Here is a 19,266-nt window from a genome sequence, read left to right as displayed (position 1 = left end):
ATCTGTAATCGTTATCCACTTATTTAATTTTACTGGTATTTTTTTGGTGTTTTTCATGTGGGATTTATCCCAGCCAACTTGGTTACAATTTACAGACAGTTTCTTAGATGTGGCAGTCTTCCTCTATTTTGTCCAAAGAGATATGATACAGACACTAAAAATCACCATAAGTCATAATTTAACTTTGAAAAATAAAACAGACTGGCAAGAGCTTGTGAAAGGATCTTATGTTACATTGCTATGATCTTTTATACTGACAGTAAATAACATGTCACAAGGGAGATCTCTAGTTGGCAACAGGAAACAGCTGCCTTCCACACTGTACACCCTTTGGTCCCTAACCGTTATGTTCCGAAAACTACATAAAAAAACAAACCGCCACTTTCTGCTCCACTATATTTCAGAATCTTAGGGAACATTATTGTAATTTTCTTTTTTTTTTTCTTGCAGAGCAGAACATTAGCTAGTAGTGGAATATTTTCATTGTGCTATTAATACTATTGCTATTAACACCTTCTTCTTTTTCTATTTATTTTTTTAACCGTGTTCTTGCTCCTGTTGTGAATGAAGAACATTTGGTTTACTTGATTTACTTGTAAAGCTAAACCTGTTTTACAAGTAAACCATTTTTTTCAATAGCTTACAGTCAGTTATTGTGGGTATACATGCAGAATATTCCATATGTTTACTTGTAACTGTGTAAAGTGATTTTATTGTAGACCCATTTGATGTGGTAGATGAGGTGAAACTCACTATTTCTGACATATTTTAGTTGCTGACTATACTGGATTAACATTCCCATGTTCTATTTGCCTATACTGAAGACCCGTAAAAACTAAAATCTAAAAAACTCTAAGTACATATATATCCCATGCATGTAAGACAGACTGTGATAATTGGGAGCATGAAGTTAACCATAAATATTTTGATTGGATGACACATAGTGGAAGTTTCAACTTCAATTACTTATTAAATATGGTAAATGAATTAATCAAAATGATAAACTACACTTCCCATGTTGTAGAGCCACGCCCTTTCCAGTTATTCCAGACCCTCCCACAGACACGTCCCACCCTGTCAGTCACACAACACACGGAAAAATGGCGGCGAATATACTGCGGCTCTCGCTGCGACTTTCTACCAAAAATACGGGGATAGTGACCCGTAACACAGGCCTGAAATCATCAAACATATCCAGGACGACTCAAAGTAGAACCGCGGTGTCAACCTCATCGGGTGCAATCTTACCGAAACCGGATAAAGTGAGTAGATCTGGTTCGGTTTCAGGGGCGAAAAAAACCTTTAACGACAAGAAAATGGGATTGGGCGGGACTTATTTTAGATTGACACCAGTTTTAACAAATAGAAGAACAAGAATCTTGACAGGCGGTTTAAGACAGCCAATCAATATATGTTTATCATAATGTAACGCAGGTTCAGGAAGTATGAATATATTTGTATGTATCATTGTATGTATCGTCGTTTTCGTCTCATAAGGTCATAACCCCCAAGCGGACAGTTTTATTCGGGAAAACGTTACGTAAACTGCTCTCAGATAATTGTACAATAGTGATCTAGTACAATTGTGATCTAGTGGGAAAACAATTTGTTTCCTCTCAAAGCCAAACTGGTTGGACTAATATTCTTAAAGGTAACCACAAACAGCACCGCCCTTGAATATTTGCCCCAGAAATTTTTTTATGATAAATCGTCCAACAAAAATGGCATATTGGTATTTACCAAATAACTTCAGGATTGGCTAATTTTAGCTGTAGATGGAACGAAAGGGGTAAAACCTGGTGGAAAATAGGTTGCAAGAAACAAATTAACTTGATGTGGCGTCTTTAAACTTGAAGCTTGGTAAATTCATTAGTCTTCATGAACGTGGTTTCTCTGTCTTTGAGGTTTTCTCCTTAAAATCATTTAGACAAGGTGGTAAGGGCCTCCACAAATTGACGCAATTTGTCTTTTGAGCAGTTTAGTTTAGGATTTGCACTGAATGTGGGAAAATATCATTTCTCACACCTCTTTTTATTGAATTTTATGCTTTATGACTGTACTTGTTTTAATAATATTACAAGATTCAAGAAGTGTATCTTAGATTAGTTTTCAAATTTAGCATGAAACACCCTGGAGCAAGTTGAACACAACAGTTGACCACAATGTCACATGTATACCTAATTTTTCCAGACACCGTTTGGTCTTATCCGCATGACTGCTGTGGTGGTGCCTTTCCTGTATGTCGGAACCCTGATTAGCAAGAACTTTGCAGCTCTCTTGGAAGAGCATGACATCTTTGTTCCCGAGGATGATGATGATGACGACTGAGATAAGTTATAAAAAAAAAAAAAGTGAGTGTATGTCAGCCACACCTTACTTAACCTTTGAGCACCAATGTTTTGACCCTTACATTGTTTTCCCTGTCTTAAAGGTGTGTCAATTGTTTGTAAAAGGTGGAGTTTGTGGCATATGTGAGTGATGTAAAGTGGTGGTAGATGGAAGCTGATGTCTTTTTATTTATGTCCACAGGGTGCTTTGCAATATCAACTGAGAGCATACCAGCCAGGACAAGGAAGATGGGAAGATGGAGCACTTTGACTTCCAAATACATCCCTCTACCTCCATCCATCTCCTTATTCTTTCTGCTGTTTACCTTACTTTCATTCAAATAATTTGAAAGAAAACCCCATATCGTGTGAAGCTATCAAAACTACTACATATGCCTTCACTCTTGATTGCATGTTTGTGTCTGTCAATTCAATAAAGACAGTCGATGCACATTGAAAACAGTCGTTCGTTCTTGGTGATATTTCATCTTGACAGATGACATTTTTGGTTTCAGTTAAGTACACAATAAGAACCATAATGTTTCCTCTTTAACCTCTACATCAACCAGCAAGATTCTTACATACATACATGTACATATATTATTTTAGCCTTATAATGTTGTCTTGGTCGGTACAGGCTTGCAGGTTTTAAAACACTTGTAACAATACTGATGTGCTAGTTCAAGTTTTTCCCGCTCCCTCTTGTAGTGCAGCATTGGCCAGTCTCAAGTGTTCATTGAGGGAGCTTATCTCCAGGTGGCTACGGCCCTTCATTTCACTCAACTCTACATAGGCCTCCTTATATTGCTCATACGCTGCCTCTTTTTCCTAGAGTGAGAGTTGGGACAAATGAGGTAAAAACAACAGTTTCAAGTTAAATTGTAGATTTAAATCATGGAGCAATGCAAATTTAAGATGTGCTGTCACAACAGGAGGACAGTATTTAAAACATACCTTAGTGAGAGACTGCACTTCACTCTGTAGACAGCTGATTTCTTTCTTTAGATACTGCACCTCATTCTCTTTTGCTCTTAGTAAAGTCTGAAACATATTTAAGCATTTGCTTAAACTTGGAAAAGAACTGAACATATCTATACGGTCTATAATTTGTATTAAGGGGGTGTTGTAATGGGTAACTCCAGCTGCAGTGTTGTGATGTGTGTTCTCTAATGTAGGCACTAGGCGGCAGTATTTACTGCACCAGACTATGATTTTGACGTACAACACAAATGAGGTCATTGGAAAAAAGGAAGGGGTGACAATGTCACAAAAGGGAGCCATTATTGGGGAAACAAGCCAACGTGTGGAGTGAAAGTGCTCTGCTGCAATTTGTTTTATCAAAGTGGGTCCAAGCTCCCACTGCAGATATGATAATATTAGATACTCCTACTGTGTGGTGTCACTGTATGGCTGTCCTTCAATTCATATTAATAATTTATGTATAGTAAGTGAAACTGGGTTATGGTTGCAGCAAGAGTTTTAGGAGCTTACGCATGACCTACTTCTGTATGACATAAGATTGTGTAAGCTCTATTTTTGACACATTTATTTTTTATTTATTAATACCTCTATTTGTGATGTAGTTTGCTCTGTGTTGCCAAGAGACGCCTTGTCTGACTTCTGTCCTGTGATGAAGTACCGCATTCGACTGATCTCCTCTGCCAGCTTGGTTTTAAGCTCCTACAAAGATATATATGTATATATATTATACAGAAATGCAGCATTATGAACAAGTTTTATACTATTTAATGTCAGCTAAGGATGCATTTAATGAACAAAAGGCAGAATGTAGTGGAAATCATCATGTCTATACCATTCCAGCTGGCATTATGTCAAACATCAAACCTGGTTTTCTCTTCGAAGCTGCTCCAGCTCTCTGTCTTTGCGTTCAAGCTCTGCGTCTCTGCTTTTGGTGCTCTGTTCAGTGTGACTCAACTCCAGGCACTTTTGGGAGTAGCGCTCTGAAAGCACATCTAACTCGCTGTGCAAGACTTCTGCCCGTGGCCTGACACACACCAACACATGAGTTATGAACTAAATTATAATGCAAGGGATCACAATAAGATGTAGATCATTGACTCCCATGACATACAGAGTGCTTGTTATCATGTTTACGTGTTTATAGTGTGACTTACACAAGCCCTTTGTGTGAAGTCTCCACAGGTGCAGCTCCTCCAGTCAACCTCCTGGCCTTTTCCACTTCTTTTTCCAGTTCCTCTCTGTGAGCTGCTCTTAATGCCTCCATAGCTTACAAAAGTTACAAAACAAGATTTAGCTAAGTCGACACACTTTATCTACAGTGTATGTATGAATGACAGGAAGGTTTAACATCAGTATTTTCCAGTGGTGGAGGGAGTGATATCTCTTACTAAAGTATTAAGTAGAAGATCACTCTAACAAGTAAAATTTCAACATTCAAAATGTAGTCAGAAGTTCAGAAGTAGGGAATACTTCAGGTGTTAATATTGTTTTAATACTTTATATTCATCAGTTGATTCCCATTTTGTATTAAAATAATGCAATAATGAAGCTGCAAAGTCACATTTAATCAATCTAGTGGAGTAAATAGAATAAAATGTATAGTATACTAAAGTATTTATAGTATAAAGTAGCACAAAATGGAAATATTCAAATAAAGTATCTCAGATTTGTATCTAAATGGAGTACTTTAGTAAATGTACTTCCACCACTGGTATTTCCTTTGAAAAGTCCACAGAAAAAAAAAAAAAAAAAAAAAAGAACAGTGACGAAAGTGCAATTGGTGGCATGTTATTGTGAAAAATTGCAGTTTATCCAGTGTAATGTTCAAATGTACAAAATGTAGTTTAATTAGTTTGACAGTTTTGTTTATGTTTATGTTCATGTAATGTGTAGTTGAAAATTTATAGATGCCTGAATATACAAATGCAAAACATCTGCATTTCACTGTTTTTATAAAATGTAATCCATGTTGAGTTAATCTGTACCTTTAGTAGCTAATTGGCTTTCTTCCTTTAACATCCTGTCTTTCTTCTCCTCCAGCTCCTTCATCTCCTCTAAATGTTTCTCTTGGAGCTCCTGCAGTGCTTTCTGATGGGCTGCCTCCATGGCCTCCAGTGTGGCCCTACATGGGGCCCCGGGGCCACATGGGGTGTCCACCTTTATCCCCATGGCTGCACGCTCCTTCTTAATACTCTCCACCTGCTTTCGGAGAGAGAAGGCCTGGGAAAAGGGAAGAAATATTAAAAAAAAAAGAAACAAGAATGAAAGCAGCGATGGGGAAATAAATAAAGAGGAATGTACTTCAAAGACTCTTGTAGGTTATACAGGTAACCTCTGTAAAACACCATCATATAAGATATTTAAGTATGTTTATTAAAAGAGTTTCTTTACTTAATTTCTAATCTTACCTCTTTTTGAAGGGCTTCAGCTGTGTTCGACTGAATGTTTTGGGCACCATTTATGGATGGAAAAGCCCTCTGTGAGCTTTGTATATCAGTGTCTGGGCCGGTGACTCCTCCAGACTCCTCAGCCTCTTCATGGTTCAACTGAAAAGTCTGGGAGCTGATTAGAGACTGGGATACCTGTGGTGCATTTGACTGAAAAGCTTGGGCTCCAATGAGAGATTGCGCACTCATGTCCCTAAATGACATCCTCTCAAATTCTGACCACTTCCTGTTGACCTCTGAGTCTATGGTGTCAATTACAGGCACAGGTACACTCCCCTTTTTCAGCTCCATGGAGTCCCACCTGCTGCTCATTTCATTAAAGAGAATCCCCTCCTCAAACCACTTATTCCTCTCCTCCAATCGCTTCGCTTGCTCCCGGTCCCAGCCCTCTCCTTCTTCTCTTTGACTGGCAGGATATACGTCTGCATCCAGATCCCCGTTTACAGTTTGGCGGTGGTGGCGGCGGTCAGCCTGATGGGAGTTTGCAGCTGGCTTGGTGGAACTGGTAGGTTCATATCTGGAGTTGGTGCAGGTGAACTGATCAGGGGGTTGGCATGACGACAGGCGCCGGGACAGGGGGTTCTCTTTCTCGCTACCGGTGTCTGATTGGCTGAGGTCAGAATGAGGGAAAGAGAGGAGGGTAGAGTTACACATCAGAAGAAAGATGATAGAGTGGGTTCAGTACTGACAGACCACCCACTCACATTGTCCGCATTTCTTCAAGGTGTTCAGGAATTTTTAGATCTATGGAACATCTGTTTTTTTTTTTTTTTTTAAATTAAATAGGTGTTTTTAGTAGATTTAGCAGGCAACATTCAGATGGGAACATTTGACATTCACAGAGTAGGATGTCATGATTTGCATATAAGTCATTACAATGAACTGCTTTCACTGTTGGTAATATATTCTAAAAACAAATGTCAGGCCAAGTTACAATTTTATTGTAGCAATAATAATATGAGACTGTTCTGTCAGGTAATAACCCCAAAATCACATCTAAAATATGCAGCCCGGCTCATTTATGTGGATGGATGGATGGATGGATGGATGGATGGATGGATGGATGGATGGATGGATGGATGGATGGATGGATGGATGGATGGATGGATGGATGGATGGATGGATGGATGGATGGATGGATGATGGATGGATGGATAGATAGATAGATAGATAGATAGATAGATAGATAGATAGATAGATAGATAGATAGATAGATAGATAGATAGATAGATAGATAGATAGATAGATAGATGAGTGTTTGGAAAGATATATTTCTTTAACATATATGTAATTACTTGCCTTAATTCTTGAATTGTAATTTTTTTTTTTGTCTCATACAACATGTACAGACTATTTTTTGGTCCATACTTGCTTTTTTTGGTAGTAGAAATAGAATGTACAACATGATAACCTTTCTGACTCTTAATTTGCATAATATACAGTATCAGTGATGGAAAGCAAATCGTGTTGTAAGCCTTGTGTTATGGTTCACAATATGTATGTTGCTGGCTCCCAGTGTAAAGTCAGACTCACTGCGTGTTGTTCTGGATCGCCTGCTTTAGTAACTTAACCCAGTTCCGCCGTATTCTGGAGGTCATAGCAGAGAGAGTGAACACTGCCCTCTTTGTCTGAAGGAGATCAAAAGACAGAGTAAAGACATTCACACTGTTAAACAGGAAGCAGCCAAACATGTAATTGACATGGAAATGGGGGGTGGGTGGGAGGGTGTGTGACTGTCCATATGTCTGTGTATACTGTACAACAATCTGAGCAAAACACCAGTGCAGTAAACACGTACTTGTAGCTGAAGGCCATAGTTCTTCTCCACATCGCAGTCGCATACATTCAAACAAGATGACAGGTTGATCTCTCCGTCCAGATCATCTGACTGCAGCACAACAAGGAAAGCTTCAATTTAGCTGGGTCAAATAAAGAAATAGCTCAAACATTTTACATTATTATTGTCTAATAGAATCTTGGAATCTTGGTTATGTTGCCTCTGAGTTTACCTCCTCAGCCTCTGAGTCTCTGTAGTACCTCAGTGAAGTATTCCCCAGAACAAACCAGTGTTTCCTCCACTAAATGAAAACAAAGCAAAACGCACAGTAAATGTCTAGTTGTCATTGGTCAAGGATTTTTTTTCATTCTGTCTGTCCCTAAGGCCTGTACTGAAATGGAAAAAAATAACATTTAAGTTGCTGCTCTCTTTGCCGGGAAGCAGTTGCAAAATGATGAGCTGGTCTTTTGAGATGCATTTACAGTCAGTTTAGAAGATTGGAGTCATATCTGAATTTAGATTTATGTCAGTGCCATCTATCTATGGGTTTGATTATGATAATGTTCACTCCATATGTCATTTACAATTAGAGCTAAGATGATCAGACTCAACATTATTATTGGCCGTGACCTACCCTGTTCACCTATGAATTTTGGGATCAAAACTTCTTACTAAGTTCAAGGTCACAGGATAACATCAGTGTAAAAGCCTATATAGTCCACTAAGCAGCTAAATATGCACATGTGCTGATTCAGACTTATATGCTCATTTAATTTATTATTTTTGTGTGTTTCAGTTTATATGAATACAAATATGTATTATGTTTCATATTTTACAAAATAGAATTCTATCTAATAAAACCTCTCATATAAAGGGAAACTGAAATAGAGCATGTACCAGCTGTGGGTCTAGTCACTTAATGGTTTTCTCACTTTATGTTTGTCTAATTTCACATTAACATCCCAATTGTTTTGTCTCTGTATATCTGCAAACCAATCTGAAACCTTGCTATCTGTGTTGCTTCCTGTTTTGGACAGGTTGCTTGAGTGAAAGTGATTCTTACACTCGGCTAATCATTTCTCAGTCAAATTAAAGCAACACAAAATTATTTGTCGTGTGATGTGTGTGTCAGAATGATTACATCTCAGTAATACTTGCGTCTATTGTTTGCTTTACATACCACTTCAATCCTGTGTTTTATTTTATTGAGAATTCTGCCTGTTCTCTAACACAGATCTTGATTTTGATGCTACATGATTGAAAAGCTTCGCTGTCAGCTGTTTTTCCTGCTAGTTTGCCAGTTATATGTCATTGTGATTATCAGGTATTCAACAAAAAGTACTTTAAAATTATTTCAATAAAACCCTTCATACCTTGCCATGCTCATCCAGTCTGGACATCCATCCCTTCGATTTACAACATCTGCAAGTAGAGCATTTAGAGCAACCTGTGTGAAAGCATTCTGTGGTGGTTTCTGTCTCGCACTTGAAATGTGTGAAACATAGGGAAGCGGAAATTGTCAGCAGTAAATGAGCAGCTTCTGTTGCTGAGATAACTACGTCATTGTGACCTCTGAAGAGAGAGGCACGCAAAGCACCACAGCATGCACAGACCACAAATGGGAACACAAACAGGAAAACATGCATACAGTTGGCAAAGCATAATTGTCACTGAAAAATGAAATCGGAGGAGAAAGAGGAACTGCTGAAACATTATTAGAATGAGTAAAAGCTAGCAGGTGCTATTGGAATGAGAAGAGAATGCATCACTGAAGCCCAAAAATACAGGAAATCACTTACCATATGTGTATATATGTCGATGTGTATGCAGCAAAGTGTTAGAAAACATGAGAGATAAAGAGGGAAGACAATGAATCATATGCTGTGAAAAGAGGAAGTCACAAAAGGGAGGTCACACATCGCTCTTATTATTGTTGATCAAAGAGCTTTTTGAAAGTTTGTGAACTTCTAAAGAGGTTTTTCACGACACTGTTGCATGTGATTCTTTGCAAAAATATGAAAGTTTTCTTTTGTGTTTATGTTTCCTTGTCTGATTGTTGGCTCAGCAGTTATAGGCATGACGTTGCAGCGCTGAGACTGCAGGATAGTGTGGCTCAAACCATCCTAGAACCTATTAATAGAGAAGATAAATCAAAAAAAAAAAAAAAAAAGATGAACACGCTGCCCTAAAACACAGAGTGCTAACTAATGACTTTTCCTGCAAGGTGCTTCTGCAGAAGTGCGCCTGGGGTAAAACAGCTGAAATAAATATCAGGGTGGTACTTTCGTATGTATGTATGAATGACCCATTTTCCTCCAAACACCTGTCTGATTTATACAGATGCAGAGAGTCATGTGATCATGCTCACCTGTGTCTGTGGGCGTTCAGCTGCACCTCGCTCTCTCGCCTTTGAAAGTCTGTGCTTCCCACCTTGATTATCTGAACTCTGAACCACAAAACAGGATTATAGGCTCTTGTGTTTTCACAGAGGACATGAACCATGGCTGATTATTGGATCTAAGATGGACATTTCTGTATCTGTATCAGTACTTTTACAGTCAGTACAGTACTTGTGCTGTGCAGTACAGTCAAAAGGCTCCACTTAGACTCTGATGCAGCCAACTCTCTCTGTTTGTGGTTGTCAAAGTGTGGTTTTTCAAAAGTCCCTCCCACAGCACTGCCTGATGACATGTCATGAGTAATGAACTATCAACACTGAAATGAGGAAGTAACTGTAACATGTATTCATTTGCTAATACCGTTAGAGTCCTCCAGATCAATATGAAAAGTGATGGTGAATATTGTTGAGGTATAATTGAACTTTCTGTAAATGTCCCATCAAACTATTAAATGCTAATAGTATCACTCTTGGCCCTGATGTTAAGCATTATTTGATACAAGCTAGCCTGTGGTTATTGCATTATACCTGTGAGTGGACAGATGTTGTTGATTGTCTCCTGGATGATCGTCCATTCTCAGAGTCACGGCATTTCTCTCGTCTGTCTCTTCCCCTCTCTCTGACTCTCCCTCTTGCATCTGGTTCAAGCCTCGAACTGTAGATATCGACTTCATCTTGATACCTTTGGAGCCACATACCAAAGTCTTCAAGATAAGGGTTATTTTATTTGCCATAACTAAAGTAGCTGCTTAAGGTCAGACTGAAAGAATTCTTCAAACTCTTTCAAGTCTTCTTTTTCTGTTTGTTATTGCACAGCATCACTAATTTTACAACCACCAAAGGAAAAAACGAGCACTATGAGTTTATCTTAAATGTGGGGTTAGTTTGGTTCCGTATGTTAACACCAACCGATCATAATCCTGATTCCTCTGCTTCCTGCATGGACTGGGACTCTGGTTCCTCCTCCTCAGTCCTGCAATCTCCTCCTCTGACTCCAGATGAATCGTTGGAATATCAGCCAACATTATGTAGTCGTCTATGGTCATCCCCACCTCAGATTTAAACAGTTTTATTAAATGATTATATCAGAGTCTTGTAAATAGACACAGAAAACTCATGCAAAAGGTGATATACCTCGTCTGTCTCGACTGCTGTCTTCTTGGGTTCAGAGAACAACAAGGCATCCATGCCTCGCCTTGTGCTACTCATGCTTCTGTCACCACTGAGTGTATTACCTCCCTCAGTGCCCTTATCAGTTTCTGTGGGTGCAACATTGGACATCGAGCCTCTGATGCTGTGAGAAGAAACATGTGACAGTGGGGGGCTGAGTACCGAGTGTGAAGACCCCTGCCAGGATCCCTGAGAGGGGCTAAGCCTGCTGTCTCTAGAGCGGGGCTCCCTTTGTGGAGTATGGCTGTGTGAACTGTGTGTGTAACCGTTTCTGGATGGTGACACTTCTCGGCTGCTTTGTGTGCGAGTGTTGCCAGAGCTGTTGATGGCTGTCCTGGTACGAGGAGATGCCGGAGAGCCCTCGTATGACTTGTGCTGAGTGGATGAGGAGTTGTGATGGGAGATGGACTCCAGATTTCTGTAGAGTCTCTCTGAGTCTAAACTGTGCCTGTTTGAAGACTGTGATGGACTTCTTGAGTGTCTGCTGCCTCCCTTTTGTGCATCGTAATCACCGTTCTGGAAATGGAAGGAATCTGTGCGTTTGTGGGATGGGGTGGCACGAGAGGGTGTGGCAGCCTGTGAGGTATTGGATGGCCTCCTGCGTGATGGACTAGAGCGGCCTGATGAGTGCCTAGAGGGAGCATGAGATGGAAGTTGGGAGGAGACACGGGAGGGGGCATGAGACCGAGACTGACTCCTGGAAAGGGAGCTCCTTCTCTGGTTCCCTGAAGGAGAGTCAGGTAATTTGTGTCGGTCTGGGCTCACAGAGCTGTGACGGGTGGGAGAATTTCTCTCTGAATCTGTTCCCCGTCTGAAGTTGGAGTGGTATGTGTATCTCTGTGGGGATTCACTTCTCCAACTTTCCTGTATAAATGTTTCTGTGCTCCTTCGCTGGGAGGGTATGCCGAGATTGACATTCCTGAAGGGAACGCAGGCTTTGGGCTCAAGAACATAGTTGCTGGGGAGGGGATGGCCTCTCTCATAGTAACGATATGTCTTTTTAACCTCCTCTGATTGTTGATCACCATCACCTCTTCTTTCAGGAGAGAAGTAGCCACTCTCCTGTTCCCGGTTTCCTCTGGACTCTGAAAATCACACAAGTCTATGATTACTCACTTAAGAGACCAATATCATAGAAGGTTAAGACTTAATATTAAGGTACACTTATTCACCTTTATCTAGTGGCTTATTAAAATACATATTGGTGGTACATTGGCTGTTTATTAGTCACTATAATTCATTTTATCACATGACCATATTCTACAACTGACATTTTCAGTTTTCCATAAGTTACCCCATATTTACTGCTCATGGCTTGGATGTTGTTGTACATGAGTTACAATCTTTATAGTTCGACTGAGGTCCTGCTGATTATGAACAGTTTATAGTTTGAATTTTGCTACATAAGAATAGACTATTCAGGTTGAAAATTTATTGTTTTGGTACTAGCACTTTGTTAAGCTCAAAAAGAGAAATACATAGTAAAACTTATTTGTGTTCAAGAACTTATGAGGTTATTGAGAAAAAACGGTTGTCCTTGTAGTTGTAGAAAATTGCCATGCAGAATAAGGTAAACATGTGCTTTATAATGACTACCATACATTTCATTCAATTCAATACAATTCAATACTTTATTACTGTATAAAAAATACAATGAGATAATAGTTCAAGCATCTTTCAGACAGACATGCCAAGACAAATACAAAAGAAAAATTAAAGTGCAACTCCAATGCGCAATGAACTAGCATCAAACATAGGACAATGAATGTAAGAGTGCAACAGTCCAAGTGGAAGTATGGGTGGGGGGGACTGGGATTATGGAAGGAGTGAGGTGCGGTAAGAATGCTGCAGCAATGCAAGCTCAGTTCACAGATACAGTCGTGGAAAAAAGTATCAGACAACCCTTGTTTTCCTCAATTCCTTGGTCATTTTAATGCCTGGTACAACTAGAGGTACATTTGTTTGGACAAATACAATAACAAAAATAGCTCATAAGAGTTTAATTTCAGAGTTGAGATCTATCCATTTTCCATGTTTTCTTGATAATAACCAAAATCACTGTAGTTCTTACATCAATAGCTGTGGCATTGTACTGCCAAAAACAGTGCTTTTAGGCATTCCATGTTTTCTTTTCTGTCTGTTTTAGTCACGTGACACACACAGGAGTTAGTACTTGATTGCATAACCATTGTTTTTAATGATTTTTGGTGGTCTAATAATTTTTTGCGCAACTGTATGTAGTTATGTGGGAAATGTGGTGTGTGTGTGTGTGTGTGTGTGTGTGTGTGTGTGTGGGGGGGGGGGTGTTCATTCAACAGCCTCACTGCATGGGGGTACAGACTATGACTCAGTTTATTGGTTCTGGGGGGCAGCTAGATGAAAACGGTGATGTGCAGGGTGTGCTGGGTCTTGCAGGATGTTGTGCACTCTCCCCAGACAACATTTGATGAAGACATAGGAGATCACTAGGAGGCTAATCCCAGTGATCCTCCCAGCTGATTTCACAATATGCTCATTATATGCACTCTAGTCAGTGATGAATATCCCTTGTTCTTCTGCTCTAATATCAGTAAAGCCTCATTTTTTAAGTAGCAGTGAGTATGTGTAGCTGACCTGATGGCCGCCGAGACCTGTTTCTGCCCCTCCTCTCATCCATCGAGGAGCTTTCAGTGTCACGATGGGGAGAAGAGTCCAGCCGGGTCATATCTCTCTGGGCCACAAGGTGCCGATCAGAGCTGAGGGATCTGCTCCTCTTTAGAGAGTCCCAATGAGTTGAAGAGCTGGAGGAGATCATCACACATATGTAGTATATAGTCAGGGAAGTATTATGGAGCTGTTATTAGTTCACTGAAAAACCATGGTCAGAAAGATGACATAAGGATGTGAAGAAGAAGAACATGATTTATTTTAATTAAGTCTTTAAATGTAATGCTGTGGCAGGTGATGTTTCACTGTTTCCACAGTGGATTCAACAGAAAAAAGCCTGATGAGACTCATTTCGATTTGTCGTGTTCGCCCACATGAAATGTTTAAATAAAAGACAACCTAAGAGCTACTGTTCTATCAAGAGAAAGCTACATTGAACACTAGAGCTTTTGTATGTCTGTGCTTTTGTGTTCTTTCACTATAGAACATCATGAACTCCACGGCACGAAGCATTATCTAACGCTGGGGTTCTGAAAAACGGAGAATTTTTAAGAGTGGCTTTTTACTATCGCTGTTTCTGTATTTCAGTTATATTATAGCATTATTTGAACGAAGCACCAGAAAACATCCAAAAAAGGCTCAAATTTACACATTTACAGACAAGGCTCATTTATTGTATATGTTATTCAATGTTCTCTGTTGTGCTCTCCATCAATCCACAATCAAAGTATTTAATGATTTAGCTGTCACCAACAATAGTCCCTAACATTATCAAGTAAGTATGGCTTAATCAGAGCTTGCTTTACTTAAAGAAGTTGTTTGCTACATCTGGATTAAGATCAAAAACTAACATAATGGGCTTAAAGATGTAAAACTGAAGAAATATGTAAAGTCTGGTAGTAACTGTCTCCAGGTTCATTTGTATGACTATCATGCTTTACATTATACACAGTTACAGATGACATTTTGAAAATTATTTGTGACATGAGAAAGGATCAGTGATTAGATTAACACACTTTTCTGCTAAAATACCAACTTGTTTCAGACTTTAAGTGACATTTACGTTTCTATTTTTGCGTTCTGGCTACATACAGTATGTGCTCACTGCTCAGGCAACTTGTTCTTGGTGAAAAGTGTCTGAAATCAGGCTACAGGATACAGTCACCTGGATTGTATGTCAGTGTCGCAGATATTAAGTTCCCACTCAGGACTCAGACTGTGGACCAGGCTCCACTCGTACGTCCAGCCACCGCTGAGGTCATCACTACTGGCACTTGTGGTCACGTCAGAGAGAGAAAAGTTATCGTCATCTGCATCCTGCTGTGTGGAGCACAGAAACAATTCAGTTTTTTGGTTAGAGTTAAATGTATATGCGAGCATTTTCAGCTAAAGAATCAAAAAGATGACAATATTGTCAGCTGAGGGACTGCATTTATTCATTAAATATGTGTTGTAAGTTCTCACTGTTTTTACAAGAACACACAGTGATGGTGTAATTTTTTTGTCACATAAAGCATCAATAGAACTACAACATTATGATCATAACAAACTAAACCGAGCAGCAACTCCATGTACTTCATCCTTCATGAGCAAATAAAACTAAATACAAAGTTAGATCACAGAATCCAACTAAAAGCCAGCTAGCAAACCACGTCTAATACATTAAGTCATATTTCACTTACTTCCAGCTGCTTGCCAAATCTGCTGTCAAGCCTTTCTTCAGCTACCCTCCTTCCCTCTGCTCGTCCTGCTCAGCCAATACATTTAGACTGCACAGGACGTAACTCAAGCTAGTCTCTGGTCATGCTCATCATTATTTCATTGCTCCAGTGCTTTTGCATTACCAGAACCGCCCACTCGGTTCTTTCTCGCCCTTATCTTGATCCCTCCTTCAATTCGAACTCTCATTAACAGACTGCAGACAAAAGTTGTTTGACCTTTTGACTCTATACCATTTAAAATAACCTGGAGCTTCAGCTTTTATGATCAGATCAGAATGAAATTTAGGGCAGATTAATAAGTGTCAATTCCAAAAATGTAATATCAGAGTGTAGTTTCCCCAAAGTGGGCCAGTGTTGTGTGAGGGTACGTGTTTGCATGTGTCATACGGGCGTATCGGATTGCACCCCATTCCCCAAGGACTGTAAGGAGCTTTCATTAATTAATGATAAAGAATCAAATGCCTCCTTGTTGCTTTATCCATCTCCCACCTCCGCAGTAATTTCACTTGATAATTGTATATAAAGCTGACGTCATCTCTTCAGCGTGGAGCATGTAAAACTATTTAATCTGAGAAATCAGTTATAATGCAGTTTTTGTTCATGTTATCAGTAAATGTTGACCCTAGTATAGTGTAAGGGTTATATTTACATTGCTATTGCTGACTGCAAGAATTCTGGAAGCAAATATTGAACTTCATGTGACATGTGTTAGGGCCTGTATTTGTAAAAATGACATCATCAAAATCTTACATATAAAAGCAAAAATCTTCCACTTATCTTATTTCCTCTGTCTTAAAACAACACTTTATTTGCATGCATTTACACTTATTTTGGCATCTGATGTTATATATCTATGTTCTGTATCTGCTTATAACATCTCTTAATGCATATTTACCACAGATGTATTCACTAATTGCTGTTTCCATGTACTGAAGTAAATAGCATTTGAAGATGTTTGTTGTAGTTGTTGCACAAGTTTTGAGGAGGATCCTAACATACAGTACGAATATAACACAAGACTAAGACTAAGAAATAACAAAGTAACAGACAAAACATGTTTACTGCATTTTAGCTGATATCTGGATTTAATGCACAAAGCACATAGTTGAAAATCTGAGTTTTGTTCAATACACTTCTTTGTGCTGATTCTGTGATTGGACATTTATTGTAAATATCCAATGTCATAATCATCAGTCTCACAGTTGCTGAAAAAATAGCTTTTAATGTATTATATAAAAAAGCCTATAGTTCAGTAGTCTATAGTTGGTCTTTTGTTCTTCAGTCGTGATCGTTCAGTGTTTGGGATTTGGAAGTGTTGGCCTTTCTTTCTTTCTTTCTTTCTTTCTTTCTTTCTTTCTTTCTTTCTTTCTTTCTTTCTTTCTTTCTTTCTTTCTTTTTTGAAGCACAAGTGACCATATTTGGGGAAAAGGGGTGGGGCTATGGGAGCCCAAGGTGTCAGAGAGCTAATGCTACGCACAAATTTACTATCTTGTTAGTGGAACCTGTTACAGTGGATTGTCTATTAGGTAAAATGCATTTTGTTAAATAATCCGAAACTCTGAAAATCAGACTCACAGGGCAGTGAGCTGTCAGAGATCTGTCAGTCAAATCCTAACACAGACCTGAGATCTGATCAATGGAGGTAAAGTATAAGATGAACCTCCAGATCACTTAGCAGAGGTTCCAAACAAAGATAATGAGACTAGAATGAATGCTGGGGGAAAAAGTAGAGTGAAATTCAATATAATTCAAAGGGACCCAGGGCTTTTTGGAGCCAATCCCAGCTGTATTACAATTTAAATATGAATTTGCATTGACTTCATTTTAGAGCTGAGCTCCACAGTCCTCAGTCCAGGTCTGTGAAAACTGGCTCTAATGGTTTCTCAGAGTAGTTCATTGATGCGCACATACCTGTTCCTGTGTGTCCAGCTGCTGTGCGTCAGAGGAGGTGTTGAGGTGCATGTGATCCGGCCGTAGGCAGGAGCCGCAGCGGGAGGGGTCAAAGGTGTTGGGCTGGAAACGGTGGCAGTAGTAGTCCTCGGTAGGGGGAGCCATGTTAACCCCACTGGTCATCTGTGCTGCTGGGTCAGGGATTCACACTCACCTCAAATATCTTTTGATTGACTGATGCTCACCAGAGTTGATGTCCTGTTATTTCCCAGGAGGCTTGCTGTGGGCTCAGTCAGTTTGCATATTTGAATAACAACTATCATCAAAATAATTTACTTCTTATTAAATATAATTACGGAGGATCTAAGAGATTAAAGGTTAAATCTGGATTTTTACACTCAAACGTATATTAGTTAAATAACTGCAAGTACGCAGCATAAATAACATTTGTTACTATTAATAGAGCTCAGTGCGTCATGAATCCATGTCACTTAAGTGTTTGTGTGCACAGTTACTCAAATATCCCAATGAAACACACACCACTATTGATGGGATCCCTTTACAGTTCTAAGAAGAAAATTGACATCTATAGTATAATCATTACACAGAGGGAATCCTCTGGTTTTACGCATCTATGTCAAAGTTTACATAACATTAACATATTTAGTGCTAATAATATACCTTAATATCTGCTGTAAAGTCTTCCTTTCATTCGAAAAAAAAAAACAAAACAAAAAGAACTCGTCTGAAATAGTGTTATATGTTAATTCCAGGAGAGGGTCCTTCATCCAAAGTTCATTGTCTTCAGAGTAGAATGACTGGAAACGTACAGAGGCCGGGGTCTTTTATGAGAAAACAAACATTCATTGGTTCTCACATGGGCCCAACATGGTGACTCTATCCTATCAAATATCATCATCTTTAGAAAGTGAAATGAGGCACTGACTCCTCTTGACAGATGTCTTATGGACAGTGGTGGGCTGGTCCCACAGATGGTAACTGCGAGGAGAAACAGAACAACAGACAATTACAGCAGTTTGGGGTGGAAAAAGGAGTGGTATTCAGATCCCTTACTTCAGCAAAAAGTACTAATAGTTCACCACTGCAAGTAAAACTTCTGCATTCTTACTCAAGTAAATTAAGTCTTTGCACAGTAAAATGTTTTACCATTATATATGATGTTTTTGTATTAACTTTACTGTTGTGTATGTTTACAGGCAGGCTCATTAGAACTACTTTCCTCCCTGTTGCCCAATTTCATCTACAACAATGCATCACATTTTATGAGATCATCAAAAGTTTCTAACATCATTGTCCTGTGAAAACTGTGTATATAAGAAATACTTGTGATACTGCATTTTCCAGCAAATCCAAAAGGGGTTTTTAAAGAGTTTATTGGCTGCAAAATATGCCCTGCCAGAAATGAGCCTAATATTCTGGTCAATCTGGTCAAATTGGCTTATATTGAGCAAAACATCTGCCAGTGGGGTAAGAAAAAAAATTCTTGCCTAGATTTCTTAAACCTAGCAAGAAAAAAAAGTCTGTCAACTGAAAAAAACATAATGTGCCTTAAAGCTAGACAAAACGCTAGAATTTTACTGTGCTTAGTGCAAGACATAAAATCACACTCATTTAAGACAGAATTACTATAAATTAGGGATTTTAGTGTCTGAGCTGGTTATAAGAATTTAAGTCTTAAAATAAGAGGAACAAATAGAAAAAATTCTTAACATGAGCATTGGATTCTCTTGATTAAGCTGAAAAGCACCGCTTCAACCGGATATCAATCCCAGGTCCTCTGCACTGGAATCTGATGCATTACCTACTGAACTAAACATCCAATATGCTGTCAAGTGACTAATTTGCTCCTGCTTATGGAGGAGACATGTTAAATGGATGAAGAAACCAC

At 39.1% G+C, this 19,266-nt stretch overlaps 2 protein-coding genes across 5 annotated transcripts; one reads left to right on the top strand and one right to left on the bottom strand.

Annotated features, from left to right (window-relative positions):
• The first annotated feature begins 1,062 nt into the window (after window positions 1-1,062).
• smdt1b (single-pass membrane protein with aspartate-rich tail 1b) lies at window positions 1,063-2,787 on the top strand. 4 transcript variants are annotated; one of them, XM_030139967.1, is made up of 3 exons: window positions 1,063-1,262; window positions 2,191-2,344; window positions 2,530-2,787. In XM_030139967.1, the coding sequence occupies exons 1-2, from the start codon at window positions 1,101-1,103 to the stop codon at window positions 2,326-2,328; spliced, it is 300 nt and encodes a 99-aa protein (XP_029995827.1). In that variant the 5' UTR covers window positions 1,063-1,100; the 3' UTR covers window positions 2,329-2,344; window positions 2,530-2,787. The 4 variants fall into 4 exon arrangements, with proteins under 4 accessions (XP_029995827.1, XP_029995809.1, XP_029995804.1 ...); XM_030139949.1 differs by having other exon boundaries at window positions 2,191-2,347; window positions 2,528-2,787; XM_030139944.1 differs by having other exon boundaries at window positions 2,191-2,351; window positions 2,530-2,780.
• A 43-nt stretch (window positions 2,788-2,830) lies between these two features.
• LOC115417785 (myosin phosphatase Rho-interacting protein-like) lies at window positions 2,831-17,522 on the bottom strand. The gene is made up of 18 exons (XM_030131901.1): window positions 17,379-17,522; window positions 14,912-15,066; window positions 13,714-13,880; window positions 11,065-12,185; window positions 10,840-10,982; window positions 10,459-10,612; window positions 9,901-9,978; window positions 8,906-8,938; window positions 7,765-7,833; window positions 7,554-7,643; window positions 7,289-7,383; window positions 5,717-6,365; window positions 5,294-5,528; window positions 4,463-4,574; window positions 4,173-4,332; window positions 3,894-4,007; window positions 3,282-3,368; window positions 2,831-3,155 (listed from the first exon to the last, which is right to left on the bottom strand). Exons 1-18 carry the CDS (start codon window positions 17,520-17,522, stop codon window positions 3,009-3,011), a joined length of 3,753 nt encoding a protein of 1,250 aa, XP_029987761.1. The 3' UTR covers window positions 2,831-3,008.
• Window positions 17,523-19,266: the final 1,744 nt, after the last annotated feature.

This window comes from Sphaeramia orbicularis, chromosome 1 (genome assembly GCF_902148855.1).
Source record: "Sphaeramia orbicularis chromosome 1, fSphaOr1.1, whole genome shotgun sequence".
NCBI classification, from domain to species: Eukaryota; Metazoa; Chordata; class Actinopteri; order Kurtiformes; family Apogonidae; genus Sphaeramia; species Sphaeramia orbicularis.
Note: the sequence above shows the minus strand (reverse complement) of the source record. Positions and strands in the feature narration are given on the sequence as shown.